The sequence below is a fragment of the Adiantum capillus-veneris genome, chromosome 18, assembly GCF_014529385.1.
Source record: "Adiantum capillus-veneris isolate H3 chromosome 18, ASM1452938v2, whole genome shotgun sequence".
Lineage (NCBI taxonomy): Eukaryota > Viridiplantae > Streptophyta > Polypodiopsida > Polypodiales > Pteridaceae > Adiantum > Adiantum capillus-veneris.
In genome coordinates this window covers 145,888,443-145,914,769 of record NC_140948.1, presented here as the reverse complement: position 1 = coordinate 145,914,769, position 26,327 = coordinate 145,888,443, and the positions used below count along the sequence as shown (strand labels likewise).

General features: G+C 46.0%; 1 protein-coding gene across 1 annotated transcript in view; it reads right to left on the bottom strand.

Annotated features, from left to right (window-relative positions):
* The window catches only part of LOC147436581 (Plastid-lipid associated protein PAP / fibrillin family protein), a 138,748-nt gene extending 114,291 nt beyond the window's left edge, over positions 1-24,457 (bottom strand). The window contains exons 1-4 of the mRNA XM_086489452.1: positions 24,082-24,457; positions 5,470-5,523; positions 5,320-5,394; positions 5,030-5,152 (exon numbers count right to left, since the gene is read on the bottom strand). Of these exons, the coding sequence (XP_086345578.1) occupies positions 5,030-5,152; positions 5,320-5,394; positions 5,470-5,523; positions 24,082-24,423 (594 nt within the window). The 5' untranslated portion in view covers positions 24,424-24,457. The remainder of the gene's footprint in view (positions 1-5,029; positions 5,153-5,319; positions 5,395-5,469; positions 5,524-24,081) is intronic.
* Between the last annotated feature and the right edge of the window lie 1,870 nt (positions 24,458-26,327).

Sequence of the window (26,327 nt, the reverse complement as noted above, 5' to 3'; positions counted from 1 at the left end):
ACACTGGTATGTGCATGGCGAGGACCCACCATCTCAAAAAACTCTCCAATAACTCTGTCGCCCACCTGGGTCTACTGAGATGCCTGTCGGTGGTAGGCAAACTCATGTCGCAGCTCCTCAATGGTGATCAACTCTTGTCGAGCCTGTTGCATCTGGTTCTCAATCCAAGGACTACCTAGGTGTTGCTCTTGCATCCTCTGTGAGGAGGCAATGCCCCGACGGTAGCCGCTTCTCCTTCTCTCGGGTCGCAACCAATCGTGTTGTCATCTGCTGGAGATAGAAGCGACTAAGCTCCCTTAGGCCATTGGCCACTCTAGCAGCAACGTCCCCCTGTGCATCCAAACTCTCAATCCACAGTGCAATGATCTGCTCTTTGATCTCTATATCTAGTAAAATCCTCTGAGGGATGCGTAACATAACACTGCCATTCCTCTGCCTGTCGGCCAAAAGAGGATCACTGGCGTGTGGTCAGAGAAAATAGTCCCTACCACAATGCCTAATGAACCACCGTCCGCCAACTCCTCCAAAGGAGAGGAGAGAACAATGCGGGGCGGGGAGGGGGGGGATGGGGGGATGAAACAACAATGGCGAGGGGAGGATGCGAGCAACAGTGAGAGGATCAGTCCCTCACTACAATTATCTAGGAATTTTATTTTTTTTATGGAAGAGAATTGACCTGGTTTTTTGAGTCGACACACTTGGTTTGTAAAGATTTTAAGATGGCTCAACACCAAGAGTTTCTTGGATGAATTGGGTGGCAAATAGTTAGTAATGCCAAAGTAAGGAATTGTGGAGCTTCAAACCACATGGTATTCGTGGGAAAATATTAAGAACCATTAAAAAGGAAGTAATTAGGTAGCTTCAAGTCAAATGGGAAGATTATTTCATTGGTGATGCTACATGGGAAGATGAAGTTTCCCTTTGTAAAGAAATGCCTAACTTCGGTTGAGATGAGGACATCTCAAATTCTTAAGTTGGGGTGATTGTAAGGTTTCCATGTTTTTGAAATTAAGAAAATGAGCCCTGATTTTTTTTTTGAGAACACTGGACATACAGATTAGTAAACCCTTTACCTTACAATAGTTAAAATTGGTATTTTTTGAAATCTTAAGCACAGCTTTACTTCAGCCACAAAATTCAGATAGGAACAGACCTTTGAATCTCTACTGGAAGTTTTCACAGCAATCACTTTAATAAATTAAATAACTGGAAGCCTTCACAGATATTTTATCACATGGGGTAAAAGATATTAAATCACATGGCCTAGCAAATATTTTATCACATAGACTAGATATTTCCAGTTGAAGTAGCAAGTGAAACTAAAGTTAGCAGAATTGAAATTCAAGCTAGGCATGTGCTTGGGGGAGATATTTTGGACTTGCCAAGGACTGATTTAGCAGCAGAGGGCACCTAGGGAAGCTGGGGGCCTGCTTGGAAAGTTGGGAGGTACTTAAGCACAGCCCCTGTTTGCCAGAAAACTAGAAATAGGCTTAGAGAAAATCTTCTCAAAAATCACTCAGAAAGCAAAACTCTAAGTGATTAATTGAGGTAATTAACTCTTATCCCTTAGCGGAAGGTAAATTAATTTAGAGTTATTTTAATAATTGTATTATTAATTAGAAAAGATTAGGCTTCTGAGAATTAACTTTATTACATATTAAAACTGGTGATTACAAATTCTCTGAGTATGAGCTACAATTGCACCCAAGCTCCTAGGATAGACGCTTTTGTCACTAGTTTGTCACTAGTTTCCCCTGGACTATGTGTGGCTCCCCTTCCTCAAGAGGACAAGATTATCTGCTCTCTTAGAGCAGAGCCCTTAAGAGACCCACACCGCTGAACGTTATGGGCATGACACAACAAGTACCTCAGGTCAGAGCACCACGTATTGCAGGACTTGCTTCGATCTTCCCTTCAAGTTTCCTAAGCCAAGTAGCTTATCGCTCACCATGCTAAACTGCCCTTGAAACCCGACGATTTTCCCAAAGAGCAGTAACTTAATTACTTATTGGAATATATTAATACTGAAATTGCTTAATTTTAGCTTTAATTAAGAGGAAATATATAAAATTAATTTAAATAGTTACGAAATAATTTTCATAGCTTCCACACACTATTAAAAAGCTATAGAAATTGATTATTAGAGTAAAAACTATTTGATTTTTAGCTTATAATTCGCAAAAAACTTAGAATATACTCTAACAATTCATGAGGTAATTTTCGAGCAACTTTACAATGTTAATCAATCGTGGTAATTATCTCAAAATTATTTTAATAGTTTTAATCATTACTAAACTCAAAATTCTTCGTTTTTTACAAAAAAAATTAAAGGAAAAAATTAGAAGACTAACTTAGAAAATTATGGGATAATTTCCAGAGTTAGAGTACATTGTTAAAAATCCGTGATAAAAAATATCTTAATCACTATGCTCAAAATTCTATGTTTTTAACAAACAATTAAAGGAAGAAATTAGTAGATTACCGAAGAAACTTATGAGATAATTTTTAGTGTTAAAAAACCTTGTTGAGAAGCTGTGATAAAAATATGTTTATCATATATTTAATCATATTAATTACTATGCCCAAGATTCTCTGTTTTTAGCATAAAATTAAAAGAAATAATTGGTAGATTAACTTAGCAACTTAGAAGATAATTTTCAAAGTTAGAACTAAGAATACATTGTTAGGAAGCTGTGATAAAAATATCCTAATTAGATATTTAGTTTTACTAATTACTATATCTAAAATTCTTTATTTATGGCTGAAATTAGAGAGGATAATTAATAAATTAACTTAGAAACTTATGAGATAATTCTCTATATTTTTTTATAAATTTTGAATAAATTAACTCAAAATATCATATGATACTTTTCAAATTTTATACACACTCTTAGAAAACCATGATAAAAATATCTATTGTTTGTTTTTAGTAGAAATTACTAGAAAAAAATTGGTAAATTGACTCAAAAATTATGGGATAATTTTCACAGTTGAAACACACTGTCAGGAAGCTGTGAAAAAAATATTTTGACCATAGAATTAGTTTGGATGATTACTATGCCCAAAATTATCTATCTTTGGCTATAAAGAAAAAGGAAAAATTAGCAAACTAACCCAAAAATTTATGTGATAAATTCCAAAGTTAAATCAAGGTAGTTCGCTTCGTCCTCGCCCGTCTTCACAACAGCAGACACTGATGAAGGATTCTGCTCCACCTAAGAGGGACTCTACTGCAGCCCCCTCGCATAACCCCACAGAACCCACCATCCGACTTGCTCTTTCACCGACGGAGCAAGCAAGTTTAGAGGCAGAGGTGGCGCGCCTCCAGGCCACCTCTGTTATTTGCAAGATTCTCGGCACCAGACCCAGCAGAGGGGAAGTGCACGATCTCCTTCAGGCCCGCCTTCTCGTAGAGGTGGGCAAAATTCTCGATGTTCAGCTTCTCGGACATGGCTACTACCAGATAGAGTTTGAGACTCCCGAGATGGCGTCCAAGGTCGTTGCAATGAGCCCCCTGGCCATCCATGCAGTTCGAGCACATTTTCGACAATGGCGCCACGGTTTCGACCCAGCTACTGACGTTCTTGTCGAGGAGGCAGACGTGCCCATCTCAGTCTGCTTCCCCGGCCTGAGGAGGGAGTACCTTCCACTCCTTTCCAGGATAGGCTCAGCGATTGGGACGGTCCTGGAGACACCACGCACGGCAGCCTCTGTAGCTGCCAAGGCGGCCGACATCCCCACAGTACGTGTACTGGTTCGGGACACCCACACCCTCCCAAAGGTCATCCTACTGCCTCGGGTGAGTGGTGGTTGGTTTAGACAAAGCGTGGAGTATTCGGGCCTCCCCAATCAGTGTTTCATTTGTCGACAGATTGGCCATCTTGCGAAGGCCTGTCCACAGAGGAGACCCCGACCTACACCACAAGCCGAGTCCCAGCCCCCGAAGGCTGCCAGCAGCAGCAGGCAGAGTCACAGAGTACGTAGACACAGCCACCCTCCAAGCTTGAGGCTCAAGCAGAGGAGGGCTGGCAGCAGGTTCGTGGTCGACGTCGCCAGGGGCCGCCGCGCCAGCCTCACACTCAGAGTGGTCCCGAGGCTCCCGCCCAACAGTAGTGCGTTCCCACGGGGAACCGTTTCGACCCTCTTCAGCAAGACGAGGTCCTTGCTCTAGCCTCCACCTCAGCCTCACCCTCGACAGCCCCTCCTCCCCCCGAGTTCCCCCCATCTTCCACCCCCCCCCCCCCCTCACCAATTTGTATGAGCACATATCTTTGAGCCCTAATTTGAAGCATAGTAGCTACTGACTTCATACCCACAATGGGATGGTTCTGATTTCATAAACATTATGGGATTATTTCAAGAAACCAACTGTTGGCTTCTGTGGAGACTGCAGATATCCCTTGCGACGTTGTTTCTGGTGCTAAGCAACTCCAACACGGTGATGCATTGATCGAGCTTACACACCTCGTTGATGTGAGGGAGAGTATGTCAGAATGTGTTGAAGGTTCTTGCAAGGACATTGTCACTGGAGCAAGATGTGGAACAACCCAAATGCACTGACTGAGCTTGCACACCTAGCTGAAGTGAGGGAGACTAATGTGCTGAAGTTTCTCGCAAGGATGCGGTTTTTGCGGAAGCTTCTCGCATTGACAAGGTGAAAGAGCAAGATGTAGAGAAGAGCAATGTAAAGGAAGGGAATGCATCCAATTCACAGAAAATTGCCGAGGCTTCACCTGAGTTAATTGTTGCGAAGCCTTTATGGATGTCGGTTCCACAGTCAGTGGAGAAGATAAATTGTGTCGACTATACATTTGAAATCCTTCAGAGTCGGACACCAACAGCAGTGAATAGTTAGGAGGAATGGGGTTTTTCTAGAGGGAAACATAGAACAGCATACAATGACTAGACGAAATTAGATACAGGTGAGCAAACCAAGAACAAGTCCATGCTCATCAAAGATCAACCTTTTGCTGAAATATAAGCACTAAACACTGAGACAATGTTTTATAATGCTAATTAGGACAAGTACCTCCACTTTTAGTTCACCAATAGCCTCTGAAAATCTGACAATGTTGCAAACACGAGGATCATTGGTTCCTCGCAATGTAATTTCTTGAAAGACACTGAATGTGTCTACCCCAACAAATGCTCTCTGGAAAAGCACAACAATCAGGGGTTTATTTTTGACGGGGGTATTTATGAAGGGGGGCTGGGGGGGGTTTTGGGGGGGGGGGGGGGGGGGGGGGGGGGGGGGGTTGTTGTTGAAGAGAATAACACAGAAAACCACTTAAGACCTCCATAGCAACAATAGTAACTTGCCTGTATAGGAGATGCAGTGCCAGGTCTCGTAGTGAACATAAGACGCCAAGTACCCTCAATCAGTCCAGAACTTGTCTGATTGCACAAGAAGGATGTTGTGTATGAATACAGCAGAATAGAATTTTTCATTTAACAGTACAATAGACTTACAGGTTCATCCACACCACCTAAAGATTCCAATAATCGCACAGCTTCAGAAATGTTCTAAAAATAGAAACAGATACCATTGTGAGTAACACCAGCAAGAAAAAAAACAAAAATTGCACCTGCATGTCAAAACAGCTTGAAGATAAGGCATAAGAAAAGCCACCTGTTAGAGAAACTGAGGAGAGGTCCGAAAGGGATGGTGATGATTTAACTATTAAGCCCACGTAGTGGTTATGTATTAGTCATAGAGGAGGCAGAGTGGAAGATTATTACGAGTCAGACTAGACACTCGTTCTCAGAAGGAAAGTCCTTGAATTGCTTCCTCACAAAGCTTCAGTCTTTCCCAGCTGTGAATTCTCTCACTATGAGCCTGATTTTCTCTCTCTAGAATGTTAGCTGTCTATAGAACAGCTCTCCTGTCAAATTTTTCCCTCTAAAAATTGATCAAATTTTCTCTAGAGATTCTAGCAAGATTTCTCTATAACTAGTTTTCCTCTCTCTCGCTTTTCATGCCCAAAAATGACCCATGTTTCTTTAAAAGCATTTGCATTTTGTTTTCTCCAAAATGTGCATGCTTTTTCTTCTCTTTCAAAAGCACCTACTTTTTTCCTTTCCCTTAAAAACACTTGCTATTGTGATTTGTTTTACAGTCTGTTTTTTCTTTAAACCATGAGTTGTGCATGGGGCCAAAAACCCAAGGCTTTTGGGACATTGATTTTAGTTCTAGCTTTTGGAGAGCAAAGCCTATCTAAGTCTTAGAGGAGGCACTTCACACATTGAATCACTGCTGTAAAGTGTGGAAGATAGAGCGCTTCAACCCACAGCAAGTTCAAACTTTGTATCAACATATTTTAAAGAAATCCCCCACGGACGGGTGTTGAAATTGGTAGTTCAAGGCCACCAATCTCTCTCGTGCGGTTCACCATCTTCTCTCTAAACCTTAACTTGTTGTGAGTTCAATTTTTCCAACTACTGTATATTTAAATGATTCAAGCGTTGTAGCTCTTAATAGTTCACAAGCATACTCTTTGATCACTAGTCCAAAGTGGGTACAGTGGTAACAAAGCTCAATACTTTGCTTCCCTCTGCAAGCGCAAGTATAATCTTATTACAAACCTATCACTCAAGAGATCCAAGATTCAAGAGGCCAAATGGAGGTAGATGAATCATTGACTTTGAGCAAAGAAGAAGCCATTTTAAACTATTCTTGATAGAGAATGGTCAAAGAAGGTAATAGAAATCCAGTTTGACAAAAACGGCTTGGTAAGTGTTGACCAAGGGTGAACCGATGTGGACGCGTGTGGAGAAGTGCCTACAAACATGCAAATTGGTTATCCATCAATGTTTCGACTAAGTGTGCTTGTTTTTACTGTAAAAGCAAAAAAGTAAACTCTTTTGTCTCTTTGTTATGCTCTATAGAAATCTCAAAATCTTGTAAAAGGTTGAGAATTTGAAGACTTTACAAAAGGCAAAGTTGTGAATTGACTGATGTGAACGGCTTTGATTCCAATTGTATTCCAAATTATATTTGTAGCATTAAGTAAGGGTTTTCATAGATAATTTCATCATACGTGTTCTTGCTCTTTCGAAGCCTTGGATTGTAGCATATTACATTGCAGATGATTTATGGTGCATTTTGAGGCTCTCTCTCTCTCTCTCTGTTCTAAAGTTGACAAAGAAGGAAACGCTAAGTTTCAATGAACACGAGGCGAGACTTTTAAAAAAGAAGCTCCCTATTAATCTGGAGTTCTAAGAAGCTGTTGGGATTGGCTATCACATGACAAAGAACTTTGGAGGATTTGTTTTTGGGAGGAACAGCCATGACTTCTTGGAGAAAACCAACAGTTCAAGGAGTTCTACTCAAGACTCTACAACAAGAGAGACAGATATCCCTTGAAAGGTCCCAATATCGTTCTGCACAAAAGTGATTTAACTATGGGCAAACGAGTCATAAACCACAATACTGCCCCAGAAGATGAACGAGACCTCTCCAACTAACAATTCCAATACTAAGAAACCACGCCTCATTGTTGGATTGGTAGTTGATTTGATTAGAAATCCTTCTCGTGAGGCATTCAGTAAACCTTGCAAAGCTTGGGTCTAAGACTTGAAATTAGGAGGCAATCGTTCTCTTTGATATTATCTCTCCACTCTTGGCAGAAAAAAGGGGCACTACTTAATATGGTAAAACATATCAGATTGAAGCTCTCTAGATTCTCTCGCCACTCTCTAGAGACCATTATCCTCTTACTGGACCTGATTTCGTCTCTTTAAATTAATCTCTCTCCAGAGTGATTCTCTCGCCTAAGAAATTCTCCCTAAAACTAGTTACAAATATGTCAATCGAGTTAGCATAAAAAGGGAAAGGTACGAGTTGCTCGATGCTGCTGCAGCTGCCCCTTTGTCATCGTCAACGCCCCATTCCCTCTCCTCTCCAGACTCCCGCTCACTCGCCCCACCCTTTCCCTCCGTGCGCTCACCGGAAGCACCCCCCCTTTCCGCTCACCACCCGTAGCCACTCCCTCTCACCATGTGCTGCTCTTCCAAGCCACCACGCAAATTAACAATGACATGCGTACTAGGCCTCTATCCGAGTTGTTGGATGCACCGAGGGCTTTGTCCCGGAAAAACTGACTTGAAGAGGATGGCCTGACCTCTCGTTCTTCCTTGAGATACTCGGAGCCTGGTTTGTACAATGGGTTGTAGCATGTGTTGAACACGGATGTGATGCCATAGAGCTGCTTCATTTATTACATCCCCAAGGAGGGTTGTTCTTTGAGATGACATTGGGCAGTGGAGGCCTATCATGATCTTTAACTCAGCCAACAAAATTGTTGCGAAGGCTCTGAGTTTGAGGGTCGAACCACCCACTCCTAGAGGTCTGATTCATGATACATAAACAGGGTTTGTCAAGGACCATGTGTGCTTGACGACATCTTCACTTTCTTGGAGGCAGCAGCCTTGGCCCAAATGCGGGATGAGGAGCTCATGATTTTGCTACTTGACTTTCAGAAAGCTTGTGATCATGTGGATTGGAGTTTTCTTGAGGGTACCATGTTGAGGATGGGTTTTCTCACGCCTGCATCAGAGATGTGGCAGCCTCAAACTCTACTGCTCGCAGGCAGGTATTGATTGGTCAGAGAAGAGGGCCGAGATTTGCATTCATGAGATCTGTCAGACAGGGCTGCCCACTTGCCCCCTTTTTGTTCTTGTTCTTTGCGAGGCTTTGAGCAGTTATCTCAAGGTTCAGGACATTGGGCTCAAGGGGTTACACATGCCCCTTCGCGAGGAGGGGCATCTGGATGCGGGGTTTGCTGATGACACTGCATTGTATTTAGATGGCCAGGCGGCCAATTTGTAGAGAGGCCAGCAGCCACTTTGAGACTTTTTGTATGGCTTTGGGTGTGCTGATCAATTGGTGCAAGCTAGTTGCATTTTGGATTGGCAGGATACCCACCCCGGACTGGTCCCTTGGTGAGGGCTCCAGATGGATTCCCCCCAAGACAACATTGGGATACTTGGGATTGCCAGGTCGGGCTTGATTTGCCCCCCTCCTCCTAGAAGCTTGTACATTGGAGCTCGGCTCGCCTATTGTTAGTGGGACATTGTGGCAGAAAATCAGGATCTTTTCATGACGATGTGGTACATTACCTCCTGGTAGATCTTTTCGAGTTCCTACATAGACCATATTTAGCGACTTCAAGAACTTCCTATGGTTTAGCAAAGAGGAGCAGCCCACACGTGCCAAAGTTGCACTGTCGTTCATCGCACCACCCACCGCATAGGGTGGACTTGGGCTCATTTATCCAGCCTCACATAGTAGGGCCTTGCTAGGGAAGCTCATAGTTCGTGGACAGATGCCATGAGTTTTCTCAAGGGCTAGAAGACATTGCGCATATGCGTGCCTCAGAGTGGCCCGGCTTGTATGGAGGAGCGTATTCGTCAGCCTTTGATTTGGAATCCCTTGCTTCGCATAGAGCATAGAGTCTAGACATATGCTGGGTACCCGGTACTAGACCTCATGTAACTTGGGGGCCCATAGCAGCTAGATGGGCTCAATGTTTTGGAGAGTGGATGCAGTTTTGTAGCATGCCTGAGGAGGTGCAGAGTCCAGACAGACAGATTGGGCCTCATACAGGAAGACTTCACTATGCATCAAGATATGGGGTTGGTGCTCTTCGGTAACTAGCATGTACCTTTTGCACTACAGACCCCAATGTGGGTAAGAGCTTTTACGTAGTTGGAGATTCTAATTGCAGTTAAAGCTTGCACAAATAAGGGGGAGTGTTTTTCTTTGAGGTGTCGGAGGATTCTTCAGGTGATGGCGTCCCTTTTGCTAGCAATGGCCTTCACTTGGGTAGCGGTAGCATGGACAGCCTGTTCGGGGCTTATACCTGGTATGAGACAGAGCATGATCATCACGTGCACATCTAACCCTATGTGCATGTGGTTAAGCTAACTCCTACTTCTAGAGTTTAGGACATCCTAGGAAGTGTTTTGGCCCCCTTGTGAGCCTGTACGCAAGACGTGCATGTCGAAGCATTTCGATTAGTTGCATACCCTCTGATTGCACATGAGCACGGCGAGTGTCTGCTAGGTGTAGGCACTCGAAAGTGTTCGCATAGTCTAGCATCAGTATCCCAGGCTAGTTAGTTACTTGCATGTGAAGCACCTCTTATAAGTGAGTTATTGACTTATTTATAAGTGACATTTAGCCAGCATTATGGAAATCGTGGGTTTTTTTGGCATTGCCCGACCCAGCTTTAATTCCATATTTAAGTGTCCCTAGGGATTACTTCTCAAGCATAAATTAGTACCTGCAATACCCTAGGGGAAGCCAACCCCTCAACACCACAGCCTTGGCATTTTGCCATCAATAGGACCAGCGTTTTCACCATCAGCATTTTTGCTTCAGCATCCATACCGCTTGCAGATTCCCTCCGCAGGCAGGAGCAGATCAGCCCAATGTTTTCAACATGTAGCCCTCAAGCACCATCGATCACAGATTTCAGCCATAGACTCTACGTCAGTTTGCTAATCCAAGTCAAGCAAGCCCAGTGTTTTCACTTTTCAGCCCATTTCCATTACCGTCAACAACACCCTTGACATTAGCCATAGCAAATAAGCCATAGTCTCGTTGCAGGTTGCAGATCCCATCAATTCCAATAGCGTTTTTTCTCTCAAGTCTTAGCCTCTTAGATCCTAGCATCTACAACAAGATCCCATTAGCATCTCAGCATCTAGGACCATTGTATCAACATTTGGGCAATCTAAAGCAAATATCTCTCTAGCGATATAGAGGGGGCTCCTTGGAGGGGGGTTTGAGACCCCTCCTTGTGTTAGTCTCCTTTGTCTCTCTCTAGTCTATTGCACATCTCGTATGAAGTAAAAGAAACCTTGAGTCCACACTGAGCACTCGTCCTGAACATTTAGCATCAATCACTTCCGTTGCACATTACATTGGTATCAGAGCTCTTTGGCAATGTTCGGTATCCTCACTCAAGAAAAGAACCCAAAGAACCACTCTCACATTTATTTTGTCAAAGAATCTTCGTGTCCCTACCCTGGATTTATTAGCCACTCCCACCCTTGGTCCATCGCGCATCGGGCGTGCTCCCGTCTTCCTCGCTTTGTCTTAAGAGCCATTAAGCCATATAGAACCACAAAAAGTTTTTTACTTGTTTGAGATTGCATGTAACCCCAGACCACCTGGGCGTGTTGATCTTTCTAATGTGTGTTTTCGAAGAGTGACACGTAACTCAAAAAAGAAGGCCTGTCTAGCCTCCCCTCATTTCTCTTTTCCACTCATCAAGAACGGACCTTGCACATTGTGATAGGCCAATCGACGTGAGGTGGGAAGTCCTTGACGAGCTTTTTGTCTAGAATGTCATCTCTTGGAGTGCACTAATTGCAGGGTATGCCCAACATGAGTAGGATACATGCTGCTATTCGTGGTAGTGGGTTACTTGAACAGAATACATACTTAGGCAACACGTTAGTCAGTATGTATCTCAAGTGTGGTGCACTTGTCTGCAACAAGTGCATGTGTATTTGTGTGTGTATGAGATGGCCTTGCATCTTGAAGGCATGAGACACTACACAAGATGCTGATATGGGCAAAAGAATTCAGGATGATATTAGTAGTCAGGGGCTGTTGGAAAATAACGTCCTACTTGGCACTGCCGACATGTATGCCAAATGTGGTTTACTTCAGAAAGCACAACGAGTGCTTGAGGAGCTTCTCGTCGAGAGGAAGAGAGAGAGTCTTTCTTTTGTGAGCTCACTTTAGGATTGTGCGAAGAGGAAGAATTTATACCAAGCCAGTAGGATACATGCTGATATTCGTGATAGTGGGTTACTTGAACAGGACACATACTGAGGCAACATGTTAGTCAATATGTATCTCAAGTGCGGTGCACTTGCTAGATCTCAATAAGTCCTTGACGAGCTTCCTGCCCGGAATGTCGTCTCTTGGAGTGCACTGATTACACGATATGCCCAACATGGGCAGGCCAGAAAACGCTAAGCTTCTTTCAGCCAATGCGAATTGAGGGCATCTCTCCCGATGCAATCACCTACCCTTGCATCTTGTAGGCATGTGGCACTACGCAAGATGAGCGAAGAAGAAGGATTTATACCAAGGCAATAGATACATGCTGATATTCGTGATAGTGGGTTACTTGATCAAAACACATACTCAGGCAACACGTTAGTCAGAATGTATCTCAAGTGCGGTGCACTTGTTAGAGCATCATGTGGCACTACACAAGATGCAAATATGGCCAAAAGAATTCACGATGATAGTAATTGTCAAGAGCTATCAGAAAAAACCATCCAGCTTGGCACTGCCTGTAGCAGGCTACAGTGTCACTTTCACAGGACAGTTAGTACAGTTTGGACTTTACAGTGGGTCTTTGGTCTGGTCGGTTCACACTAGACGGACTCGCTGGGCAGCGACACGTGGCGGGGATACGGTGGTTTAGTGGACATCGTGGCCAGGTCACCACTGCCACCCAGTGGGGATAGACTTAGGTGCTGTCATTTATGAGCCATTGGTGGCTCTTTATGGTTGTGCATATGAGTAGTCGTTTTGGGTCATTAGTATCATATTGTATGTAGTCGTCTAGAGTGAGTCTACACACAGAGCACGTCTTCACCATCCCGGCACATCTGAGCCTCGACACCCCCATTGTACCTGTGAGTCCTGGGCTGGAGCTGAGTGTGCTGCCACGCCAGAGTCTGTATCAGTTCTTTGAGATAGTCGAGTCATATGTTCTGGTCTGCTCTTGTGCCTTTGTGAGCTCTGTTGATGTCTATTGCTTCCTTTCTTTTCAGTCTGTTTGAGTGAGATTCTCACGCACATTGCACTGAGGACCACCCACTGTAGAGAGCACGACACATCATCCGCGCTACAGGTGCTCTCATTTTGGCGACCACGATGGGATCTCAAATGAAGTCTCACTCTTCGTTGAGATACAAATCATGAAGCTAATTGGTTGCTACCTAGCTCCGCACGCTTGCTTGCACTGTGTAGATAGTCTGTTGGTCTGGTCCTCTCTCGCCCTGGTCTAACCAATCCTCGTCCTCGTCCAAGGTCCTGGTCTAGTCCTCGCCCTGGTCCAGTCCTCCTCGTCCTGCCAGCTAGGTGGTCTAGTCACTGGTCCTGGACCAGGTGGTCTAGTCCCTATCCTCACTTGTCCTGGTCTAGACCAGTGTTGTTCAGCCCACAGTTAAGAGTCTTCTTGCCCAAAGCTTGGTAGGATTGGTGGTCACTGCATGATACATACAAGGCGGTCAATCGAGCGTCAAAGCGCACTACTAAGCCCTCTGAAGCACTATAACAGAAGACGACCTTTGGTATCTAGTAGAAGTCCATTAACCTCATCACCCACACCTCCACATACGACATCCCCCATTCCTTTATCCGGTTCCACATCTTACAGATCACCTTCTCCAGCAAAGCTCTCTCCTATTCTGCTACAGCAGGCTATTGAGCAACCAACAGGCTCAGCAAGGGGCCATGGAGGCGTTGGCTAGTGTGTTGGCCAAGGTAAACATCAAGTTCCCCACCTTCAAAGGACTCTCTTCAGAAGATGCTGACGACCATGCACGGAGGTTCGTATCTCTCTGTAGGGGACGTGGTCTTAACAGAGGAGATGCTTATCTGGTACTTTTTCCATCCACCTTGGACGGCTTAGCAGACAAATGGTACAGCCAGTTTGCAGAGAATCATTTTGCAACTTGGGCAGCCTTAAGACAATAGTTCTGTGCAGCTTTCAGGCCAGGTGACTACCAAGAGAAAGTGTTGGATGAGTTGGCCAACATGGTGCTCCAGCCAGAGGAGACTTTTGCAGATCTTATGACTAAAACCAAGTCTCTGGTTGCCAAGCTTCCCCAGCAACCCGGTGAATTCATGGTTAAGAAGTGGGTGGAGAAGGCGCTCCCCAAAACCTCTCAGCAAAAACTTCGAGAGAGCCTCCGACCCGACGCCATTCCAGAGGAATTCATCGCAGCTGCTACTAGGATAGAGGGGGCTAGGAAGCTATTCAACAACTCCCCTCACATAGAGACTCCCTCTGTTTTCTCGGAAGGTAGTCCTGCTGATCCATTGACTTCCTTGAGCAGGGAACTTGAAGCCCTAAAACTACAACGCGCTCTCCAGGAAGAGAAATCAATCTCTCTGAGACAAGAGAAGCCATCGCACCTTGAGGCTTTGGATCAAATCAAGAGAGAGCTAGAAGAGCTTCGGTCTCAGCAGGAGACTAAAGCTATGGTATGGTGCAGCTCTTGTCGCTCTCCAGGACATCCTCCACAGGACTGTCCCCTTCGGGCTTATTGCCACTTCTGCGAAAAATCAGGGCACGAAGATAAGGATTGTTACTATATCAAAGGATTGCGGAAAATACAACAAAGTCTAGGTCCTTCTCTCCAACAAGGGCTAGCACCTGCATCCAACATGGTCTCACCCTATGGCCATCAAAACCCGTTGCCCCCTCTGCTGACAACACCCCCTATGCAACAAGGTATGCACAACAACTTTGCATCCCCCAGCTTTTATCATGCTAGTACTCCCTCAGTTCCCCAAAGCTTCTACACCTCAGCCTCCAACTCCATGCAGCAACAAGAGCAGCGACCACCTCGTCCCCCGTTTCGTCCGTCTAATCGGCCAATCTTATGCTACAGATGCGGTGAATATGGGCATTACCAAAGTAAGTGTCCTTTACCTGAAGGGTCTCCTCCTTGCAGACATTGTCCGGAGTCTAAGGACCACTACAGTAAGGATTGTCCCAAACAAAGGGTATCCTCATCTTCAGGCCCGAATCAAAACCAACAAGAGTTTATATTCCTGAAGATCAATCTAATCACAGTGAACACCACCCCTCAGCAAGCACCTGCTACACATACAGTTCGGCCACAACAAGCGGCAGAGCCTGCTGGCGTGCTCACTCGGGCACAAAGAGCAGCCCTGGGTTTAAGCTTGCCAACAGGACCATCTCGTCCATCACTTCCGCAACCAGATCAAAATGTCGAACCCGTAAGTGGTGAAAAGAATAGGCCAATCTCTATGCTTTCGGACATTGATGGAGCCTTCTTGGCAACAGTGGCTGACTTGCAACAGGTCAAAGTTTCCGAGGAGGCCCAGCTTGTAGGAGCTAAGCCCACAGCGGAAGCAATCTTGAAGAACACCTTTCAACAAGTGTCTCTTTATGAGATACTCCGGCTAGATGCAACCCTTAGAAGTGACACCCTCTCAATAATTCAGTCTCTGTATCCTGGTACAGGGCCTAGTGGCGGGCACCTACCTGTGCAGCCCTTGGAGTCCTACATGATTTCATATCCAGCTGCTCCCCTCCCCAACTACAAAAGTCCCCGTCTCACTGTATCTATTCTTGGGCATCAATTCTCAAGCGTCATAGTGGATGGTGGGTCTGGAATCAATCTAATGCCAGAATTTACCATGTCGACCTTAGGTCTGCAGCCTACCCGCCCTGCTCCATTCACTGTTACATTGGTAGACCAGAGGACAGTCTACACTGTGGGCATAGTAGAGAAGGTGCCTTTAAGCATACAAGACTTCACATTTAGCTTGGATTTTGTGGTGGTCAGTCTTCCTCAGGTGGAGGGGGGATTTCCTTTGCTGATTGGTAGACCATGGTTGCGGCATACTAAGGCACTTCATGATTGGGGTAATGACGCCATGTGGATACATACTCCTGGCTCCCAAATGCAACCAATTCGGCTCGAAGGAGGGATGGATCCAGTGGCTCATCACAGCTCACTGTCAGTACAGTCCAATCCCGACCCTGAGCAGCCCATCCCACCTGACGAGTCTGACGAGGATCTGCTACAGTGGTTGGAAGCTACCACATCGATTCCATGCTATGTGGTCTCTATTCAAAACTCACCTGTGCCGCCGGTAACACTCTCTCTTCCAACTCCTCAAGTGGACACAAATGTCCAAAGTCCTACAGTAGACAGTGGACCAGTCGAAGAAGTAAGTGTGTCAGCCCCAAATTCTCATGCTTCAAATGACCCGCCAATGAAGCCCTCGGCCTCGGGGAACCTATAACACATCACCGAAGGGGGAAGAAATCTCCTCTGCATGAACTCGCTAAAGATCTCCCCCTTCCTCTAGCGTCTCCCAGGTCGGACGCCCCGCCCCTTCAAAAGCACTCTGTTATATCTGGGTCTGAAGATTTACCCTTCGAGGAGCTTCCACCAGGATGGTTACAAGAAGAGTATGCGGAGTTTCCAATCGATCAAACACCAGCACATAATGTCTCGAAGCTCCAAGAGGCAGCTCACTTCTCATCTTCGGAAGCACCCTCTCCAGCTACACCTCCTGACCCGGTCAAAGAAGTCAACTTGGGAGACCCTAACAACCCTTAGCACGTACTCCTAGCAACTTGGTTATGGGAGCATCCCGCGTTACTCAATCAGGCAGTCTCTTTTATACACTCTTTTAAAGATGTTTTTGCCTGGTCCTATAAGGATTTGGAGGGGATCCCACCAGAATTGGGTGTCCACACTATACCTCTGGTTGAAGGGGCTAAGCCTGTAAGAGGCTGAGCTTACAAGCTCAACCCGAAGTATATTGAGGCGCTCAAGTCAGAGTTAGAAAAAATGCAAGAGGCAGGGATCATTGTACCTCTGAGTGGTTATCACCCATGGTGATAGCTCCTAAGAAGCAGTCCAATAAAATCCGCGTGTGCGTAGATTACCGCGCTCTGAATAAGGTAACTATCCCAGATGGTTTCCCCACACCTTTCACTGAGCGTGTGCTTGAGGATCTAGCAGGGCATGTATTGTACAGTTTCATGGATGGATTTAGTGGATACAATCAGTTGGGCATCCATCCAGGGGATCAGCTGAAAACGGCTTTTGTGATTCCCTAGGGTATTTTTATTTACACTAGAATGTGTTTTGGGTTGAAAAACGCTCCACCTTCTTTCAATCGGGTGGTATATCTCATCTTTTGTCCTCTGCTTACAGATCATCTTCGCATCTTCATGGACAATTTTTCAACCTTCTCAAGTGCTCAATGTTCAACCCCAGTGGAAAATCTAGAGGAACACCTCGCTCAGCTCTCTATTGTCTTCCTCAGATGCAGAGAGGCACGCCTAAAGCTAAATCCTAACAAATGTCATTTTTTGGTCACCGAAGGTACACTTCTAGGCCATGTGGTGTCTGCTAAAGGTTTAGCGCCTGACCAAGAGAAAATCGTGGCGATCTTAAAGTTGCCACCTCCCATCAGCCCAAAAGGGGTGCAGAGCTTTGTAGGCCATACAGGCTATCATCGCCGGTTTATACACATGTATACACAGGTGGCTCAACCCCTAACCTGCCTAACCAATGCTACTGTTCCCTTTCAATGGTCGAATGCAGAGGTTGAAGCTTTTGCATACCTCAAAAAACGCCTCACTGAAGCGCCTATCCTAGTGGCTCCAAATTGGTCTCTCCCTTTTCATGTGCATACTGATGCCAATCAACTTGTTGTGGGGGCTGTGCTTACTCAGCCTAGTAAGGAGTACAACCTGGATCGCCATGTTCACTATGCAAGTCGTCTACTCACCAAGGCAGAGCGCAACTATAGCACCACAGAAAGGGAAGGTTTGGCTATTGTGTATGCTCTGCAAAAATTTCGGCATTATTTATTAGGGGTCCACTTCACAGTTATTACTGATCACCATGCCCTACGCTATCTGCTCAACAAGCCGCAAGTTGCAGGTCGAGTATGGCGATGGCTACTCTTATTTCAAGAATTTGATTTCGAAGTGGTACTCAGGCCCAGCAAACATCATGTCCTTGCCGACCACCTCTCTCGCATTCCCACGAGTGAAGAAGCAACGGGGGTTGCTGACGACTTTCTAGATAGCAGTCTCTTTAAGGTGGATACCACTCCGGAATGGTACAGCGATGTTTTGCATTTGCTTTCTATTGGCCTGTACCCAGAGAACGCTTCTCCACTGCAGAAGAGACGACTGTTGTTGAAGTCTATGCCATTCACTCTGATTGGGGGCCAGCTATACAAGTCAGGACAGGATGGTGTTCTAAGGCGGTGTGTCTCTCCTCATGAAGTCGAGTATATTTTGGATGATGCCCACAGTGGTCCCACTGGTGACCATTACCCTGGTCATATTACTGCCCAGAAGATTCTCCAGTGTGGCTTATGGTGGCCCTATATTTTTCAGGATGCAATTGCCTATGTAAAAGTATGTGATGTATGTCAGCGCTGTGGCCCTAAACCAAGCAAGCAATCAAACCGTCCTCTGCAGGTCTCTATGGCATGGCAGCCCTTTGAGAGATGGGGCATTGATTTTGTAGGTCCAATTACTCCCTCCGCCCAACCCGGCAATCGGAAGTATCTCTTGGTGGCTACAGATTATGCAACAAAGTGGGTAGAGGTACCGGCGACAATGGACTGCACTGGCACTACGGTAGCCAAGTTTCTCTACGAAAATATTTTGGGCAGGTTTGGATGTCCCTTGGAACTCACCAATGATAGGGGTAGTCACTTTGTAAATGAAACAATCTCAGCCTTGCTTGCCAACTACAAGACACCGAAAATCTTGTTCCTATTACCCTAGAGCAAACGGGTAGGCAGAGAGCACTAATAAGGTTCTGATAGCACTCCTGCGGAAAGCATGTCATCTTCATCCTTCGACTTTGGGCTCAAGCTATCCACGGCACCCTTTGGGCATATCGAACTTCTTTCAAAGCCACAACCAATCACACCCCATTTCAATTAGCTTTCGGTTTGGAAGCGATAGCACCCTTCGAATTCAACTCAGAATCACCGCGAATCGGCACTCTGCGTGCCAATGGAGATGTGGAGTCGGCATCTGTCTCTCGTCTTTTCGTTTTGGATGAAAGCCGAAGTTTGGCTTCTCTGGCTCTGGAAGCAGAGCAACTTCGTCGTAAAGCCTAGCATGATCGCCATCTCAAAAAGCCGCAAATAACGCAAGGAGCACTAGTGCTACTTTATCAAGCTAAGTTTCTGAAAAAAGCAAAGAAGTATGTCCCAGCATGGCAAGGACCATATAAGGTGATGGAGATTCTACCCCACGGAGCTGTACAAGTAGCTACCCTCGAAGGAGTTCCGCTGCCTTTAGTCAATGGATCTAGGATCAAATGCTATCATGCTTAAGCTAACGATCAATGGTCTAAAATCAAGTGTTGATCTTCGCCGACTCCTGAACCTATCTCATACACCCTCTCCTTATACAGCTCTCCTTCTACTGACTCTGTTGCGTTCAATGGGCTTGATTCTAAAAATTGGATAAACCATCTCCTCCACTCTATGTCTTCAATCTCTGTCTGTATCTTATGAAACCCCTCTTCTGTGTGTAGGAATGATTCTAGTATTGGGCTTAACCTACCTGACTCATGCCCTTTTTTCAAGCACAAAATTCTGTTGATTTTTAACGAAACTAAGTTCTTTTGCTATGCATAAAAGCCTTAGTGTTCTTGAGTAGGGTATTTATAAAAGTACCATGTTCACTAGCATTTTTACTTCATGTTTTATCTGCCACGGATTCTTTTAGAGGGGTAGATGATCTCCGATTATGTTTTCCCTGCTCTTGCCTTGCTAGTCCCTTTCCTGTTTGTATTTCTGAAGTCCTCTCTCACGCATTCTCTTTGCTTCTGATTCTCGGAAAGATCCATGTCACCTTGCCCTGACCCTCGCCCTTACCCCTATCTCCTCGCCCTCTCCCTTACCCTCTCCCCTCAACCCTCGCCCTTGCACTCTCCTCTCAACCCTAGCCCCTCGCCCTAAGCCTTACCCCCTCCCCTCGCCCTCGCCCTAGTCTTTACCCCTACCCTTGCCCTCGCCTATAGCCCTCCCTCTATCCTCTCGTCCTCACCCTCGCCTTACCCCCTTCCCTCGTCCTCGCCCTAGCCCTTACCCCGCCCCTCGCCCTCGCCTATAACCCTACCCCTATCCCCTCGCCCTCGCCCTCGCCCTCGCCCTAGCCTCTAGCCATTCTCTCCCCTCGCCCTCGCCCTCCCCCTCACGCCCTCGCCCTTCCCCCTCCCCTATCCCCTCGCCCTCACCCCTCACCCCTCGCCATTCCCTCTCCTCGCCCTCACCCTCCCCATCGCCCTCGCCCTCGCCCCTCGTCATCCCCTCCCCATCGCCCTCGCCCTCACCATCTCGCCCTCTTTCCCCGCCCTCGCCCTCACCCTCACCATCCCCTTCCTCTCGCCCTCGCCTTTTTCTCTCGCCCTCGCCTTTTCCTATCGCACTCGCCTCACATAAAGCACTCGTCCTCACCCTCGCATAAAGCTGTTGTCGCTTTCTCCACGGTGCTTTAATAAAAAGCCAGCGTAAAAATCAGCTTTGCTTTTAGACACAAGAATAAATAAAACTCGACGCAGGGTATTCTCTGAAACCAGGTTTTCAGTTTTCAGCCAGGCGTTCCTCCATCGCCAGGTGGGCCTCCAGGAGCTCTGTCCCCGTGCTCCGTGCTCCTTCGCAGTGCTCCTCCACCCGATTCTCAATTGAAGATTCTCGGGCACAGTTCAAGATGGTTCGTACTCAGAATAGAGAGCGGCACCTCCAGTCGGAGGAAGAGTCCTCTGCCTCTGGGGATAGCTCTGACAGTAAATCAGACTATACCCCTAGTTCAGAGCAGCTTTCAGAAGAATCTTCAGAAGAATCTTCAAAGGAAGATTCACCCCAATCAGTCACTGCTGGCAAGGTCACCACTCTCCAGGTGCCTCGCCCTTCTGGTGCCATCTCGAAGGTACCCTTGCAAATGATATATCATTTACAGGCACCAAACCCGGCACTTAAAGAGGTGCCTCGCCCTTCTGGTGCCATCTCGAAGGTACCCTTACAAATGATATATCATTTACAGGCACCAAACCCGGCACTTAAAGAGGTGTTCTCTCAGCAGCAAATGATACACCTGGGTCTCCAAAATTTGGCTCAGGCCGACTTGTCCTGCACAATCTCCACTACCAAGCTACGTGCCCTCTTGCTTACTTTTCCAAAGCTTAATGGAATTACACTTATAGCGGAGGATATCGGACAGTCTATGGGAATTTTGAATGTGTTGGCACCTTTGCCCGCCACCAAAACCTTCTCGAATCTCTCACCAAAAGAAACTGCAAATGTTTGCCAGGAACTGTTGCTGGACTCACATGCAGACTATCACAGGAGTCAGCAGTTGTATTCAGTTTTACAATATTATTTTTTACTGTGCGCACAGGAAACAACAGTGGTTCCATCTTCTCCAGGTTCTCCGGCAATATGCGATGCTTTCTTTTGTCTCTACCATTGCCTACCGTATCCGTTTCACCATCTGCTGTTTAAAGCGCTACAGGACAAGGCAAAGCGTTTTCGGACTCAGTGTAAAGGGAAAGCGGAGAGGTTCAATTGCTATGCAGCCCCTATTATGTATTGGGTAGTGCAAATTATGCAGCAAAAGGCAGATGCAACCGCTGTTCTCACCTTGCAAGATGAATCCAAAGAACAAGAACAAGGCCATTCCAAAATGGCCAAAGGGAAAGGCACCTTGCGCAAGAAGGAAAAAGTACAAAAAGATTGGACTGAGCAGCTAGCAACACTACCCTTCTCCGAATCACACGTCAAAATCTCTGACGTCCATACTGCAACACCAATAGTGCGTATGACTACTTCTGTGGCCACCTCTACTTTCACACCACCTCTTGTGAGTAGTGTTGCATGCACCAAAACACAACCTCCAGTTGTGTCGGCAGCACCACGTACTACTCTTAGTGCAGAGGCACCTAGGGATACTGCAGGGGCATCCAACTCTGGGACACCTACATCTGAACAGCATGACATATATGCTAATTTTGCGCCTCAAGCTGACAGACTTTTAGATGCGGACACAAGAGCCATTTCGACGATTATGGATGCAGCCCTCTCATTGCAAGGTACCAACGGTCTGCGTCGCGCTGTCTATGACAGTATGCAAAGGGAAGTGCGTATCCATCTTCAACGAGCGATGGATAGGGACATGTTAATTGCTACGGCTCAAGATCGCATAAAGGTCCTCACTCAACAGGTAGTGGACCTCAAATATATTGTCCACACTCAACAAATACAGTTAAAAGAGGCAAATGATATGGCCGCAGCAGTTCAGGACCTCTCTCCTATGATACATACAGTGTGTCCCTCATGCGCCAAATACCAAGCTGTAGCCATTTCACAGACAGTTACACAGCTACAGCTACAACCACAACCCCGGTTTCTACGCAAGTTCCTGCTATGGCAACACAGATACAGACGAATGTTTCCAAAGCCCAATCAGGGGATTCTCAAACAGCAGAGAAAACAAATCCTACCATTATGGAGGCTAAGCCAGCAGGATCGGCTTCATCACAATTTCATGGACCCTCTATGGCCTCTCCCTCCCAGTCCACCTCTTTCCCTCAGCACTTCTACAGCTTTCTTGGATTCCAACCACCTGTTCCACTATCTCAGCCTACTCAGTCTTTTCCGGGGTTTCCACCTGTCTCACCTTCTCAACCGTCTCAGCCTACTCAGTCTTTTCCTAGGTTTCCACCTGCTCCACCTACACACCCTACTCAGCCTGCTGTTGCTCATGGGGTGGCTACTCCATATCCGATGTACCCTCCTCATGGCCACTACCCCTCACCATACACATGACCTCCATCTCCTTACCCACCTTTCTACCAGCCTCCTCCTCCTCCTCCATCATCCGAACACCAACAGTAGATTGCCGATCTTTCAGTTCTTCAGTTCCGCTCTCCGCGACGGGCAGCGGTCTTGTGGTGGGCAACCTGTAGCAAGCTACAGTGTCACTTTCACAGGACAGTTAGTACAGTTTGGACTTTACAGTGGGTCTTTGGTCTGGTCGGTTCACACTAGACGGACTCGCTGGGCAGCGACACGTGGCGAGGATACGGTGGTTTAGTGGACATCGTGGCCAGGTCACCACCGCCACCCAGTGGGGATAGACTTAGGTGTTGTCATTTATGAGCCATTAGTGGCTCTTTATGGTTGTACATATGAGTAGTCATTTTGGGTCATTAGTATCATCTTATATGTAGTCGTCTAGAGTGAGTCTACACACAAAGCACGTCTTCACCACCCCGGCACATCTGAGCCTCGACAGCCCCATTGTACTTGTGAGTCCTGGGCTGGAGCTGAGTGTGCTGCCACGCCAGAGTCTGTATCAGTTCTTTGAGATAGTCAAGTCATATGTTATGGTCTGCTGTTGTGCCTTTGTGAGCTCTGTTGATGTCTATTGCTTCCTTTCTTTTCAGTCTGTTTGAGTGAGATTGTCACGCACATTGCTTTGAGGACCACCCACTGTAGAGAGCACGACACATTATCCGCGCTACACTGCCTTGGTCGACATATATGCCAAATGTGGTTTACTTTAGATAGCACTTCAAGAGCTTCCTGTCAAGAGGAAGAGAGCGAGGCTTTCTTTTGTGAGCTCACTTAAGGGTTGTGCGAAGAAGAAAGATTTGTACCAAGGCAGTAGGATACATGATGATATTCGTGATAGTGGGTTACTTGAACAAAACACATACTTAGGCAACACCTTACTCATTATGTATGGTGCACTTTTCAAACCTCAACAAGTCCTTGACGAGCTTCCTCTCCTGAATGTCGTCTCTTGGAGTGCACTAATTGTGGGGATATGCACAACATGGGCAGTCCAGGAAACGTGGAGCTGCTTTCAGCAGATCCGAACTGAGGATAGCTCTCCCGATGCAATAGGCCCTTGTATCTTGAAGGCATGTGGCACTACGCTTTAATCAATCTCTCAACATCCTCCTTGGCTTTAACTTGCAGAAGCCTCCCTCCAAGAGAAATCTCTAGGATCCTTGCATATTCGCACAACAACCTTTGCAGCTGCAGAACTGGGGTAGCCACTTTGGCATTCATACCCTGATCCAGTGCTATATAATTGAATAATGCTCTTCGACAATGGAGGGAAAGCGGTGCAGAGGTTGCTCTGGCTAGGCAGACAAGCACAAACGCTCTTTTTGAACATGCACTGCCGTGAATTCCTTTGCATCCAATGATAGACATGAGTCGGAGAAGAGCACGTCTTATCCAATCACTACTGTTTAAAAAACTGAAGCAAACAGACTTAGAATTGCTACCTCAAGCTTAAGAGGAGTGACTCCCCGGCCACGGCCCTGAATGCCAATGAGGGCATCAATGAGATTGGATTCGGCATCAAGGATGGGGTTCTCAACTGTGGAAGATGCAGAGGCAGAGACGGAGAGTGTGCGCGCTATGGAGGTGCATTTTCCATTTCTTTCCTGTCTTTTGGAGCTGCCGCCGCTGAAACTGACACCTTCAACCAGAAGGGTGGTACACAGAGCTCTCCTTCCCCTCTCTAAATCATGCTTGCTGTAGCATATCCGTGTTCGACCGCTACCGCACAAGCTAGAAGAGCAGGAGGGGACTTGGTTGTAGCAGCGTAGTTGAGGATGAGCCATGTGTCCGAAAGCTCAATTGAACCTCTAGTTTCAAAATTTTGGTCCAAATACCATCCACATTTACCCTTTTAATCGGATGTGATTTTTACTAATACTAGCTCACGCGGTCGCGGTCGCTCTTACCATGACACACGTGGTATTCATCAAGTGTGAATGCAACTTTCTTAATTAAGTTGTGTTCGGATGACTTTAATTAGGTGTTGTCCTAGTTAGCACGGATGACAAAAGGCTTGTTGATGTAATTGCACAAATGAGCCAGCACCCTCCTGCTCTCTCTCTCTCTCTCTCTCTCTCTCTCTCTCTCTCTCTCTCTCCTATGTGCATTGACCCAACAACCCATTCTCTCTCCCTCTCCTTGGGTGCGAGCTAGCAACAACTCCTCTCTTTCTTCTGATACGATAGTAGGCCTAGTTGTGCTCTCTCTCTCTCTCTCTCTCTCTCTCTCTCTCTCTCTCTCTCTCTCTCTCTCTCTCTCTCTCTCTCTCTCTCTCTCTCTCTCTCTCGTGTGGTATAACCTTTCTATCACCCAAGTGTGGTAGATTGGTTATGCCATTTCCCTCTTGAATTACAGGTCTTGAGTTCAACTCTCCTCGTCGGATAGATCTTTAAGGTCTCTCAGGATAGCTTCCTACGATGTTAAAATACTCTTCTCCTTCTCCTTCTTCTTCTTTTTCTTCTTCTTCTTCTTCTTCTTCTTCTTCTCTCTCTCTCTCTCTCTCTCTCTCTCTCTCTCTCTCTCTCTCTCTCTCTCTCTTCGCATTGATGTAAGACAAAAAATGGAAGGTGTTTCTGTAGCAGCATTTCTGAAGTGAACGGGTTCAGAAAAGTTGACTCTCATCTCCTATTTTACATACAATGTCTTCTAGCACTCGCAAAGGTTCTCTTCTTCAACAAGGTCCACAACCAGTGTGGAAAATGATCCAAAATCTCCTAAGTGTGGAGATAGCAACACAACCACTCAACCAACAACATCGGAAACTATGATCATGGCATACTTGGTATAGTTGCAAGAGATCGTAAACAAACAAGGCAAAGACTTATGGGCACTTGCAATGGAGAACGGCACGCTAAGGGTACTTGTGGTTGAGAATGAGAATATAAAGAGGACACTTGAGATGCAAACAACACGTTTGATGCAACATGATGATGAAGTCAAGGAATGTAAACGCTCTCATGTGGACTTGAATACTTTGAAGGAGCGCATGAGCAAAGTGACCATGTATTGAAAGAAGAGAAATTTGACACCCTGAGTTGGGATGTATGCGACATGTAAAATGTATGCACAAACAAGTCTTGGGTTGATGTATGTGGTAACAATGTGGTTCCCAACTCCTCACTCATGCAAGCTATGGCTGAAACAAAGAATGTTGAGAATGTGGATGTGGAGGAGTTGAAGGAACGGGAGCGACGTTCCAAGAACATTGTTATTCGTAGAATTCCTGAAGAGAAGTTAGAGATGCCTCCTTCTCTTACCATTGTTATCAAAGATTTCTTCAAAACTCACTTTGGCATGTCTGGAGTTATGGTCTATGGAGCACATAGAGTGGGTAAGCAAAGAGCTCCTCGCTCGGGAGAACGGCCAATTGTATGTATCATGTCGGATGAGACCAAACGAAAGATTATCCTTGATCATAGCTGGATCTATTTGAGGGATACAAAATGTTTTTTATGTAAAGATCGCACTATTAAGCAACAAAATATGCGTCGCAAGGCATATGAGAAAAAGAATAAGAAAAACAAGGAGATCTCTCACGAAGAAAATGTGCCCAAGGAGGAGGCAAGCTCCTCAAGCAAATAGGGATGCGCGACCTATGAGACCGAGTTACAATTGAAAATATGCTTTGGGAATTGCAATGGATATTCATGAAATGCGGGGGTTAGCATTGATGATACTAACAAGCAAA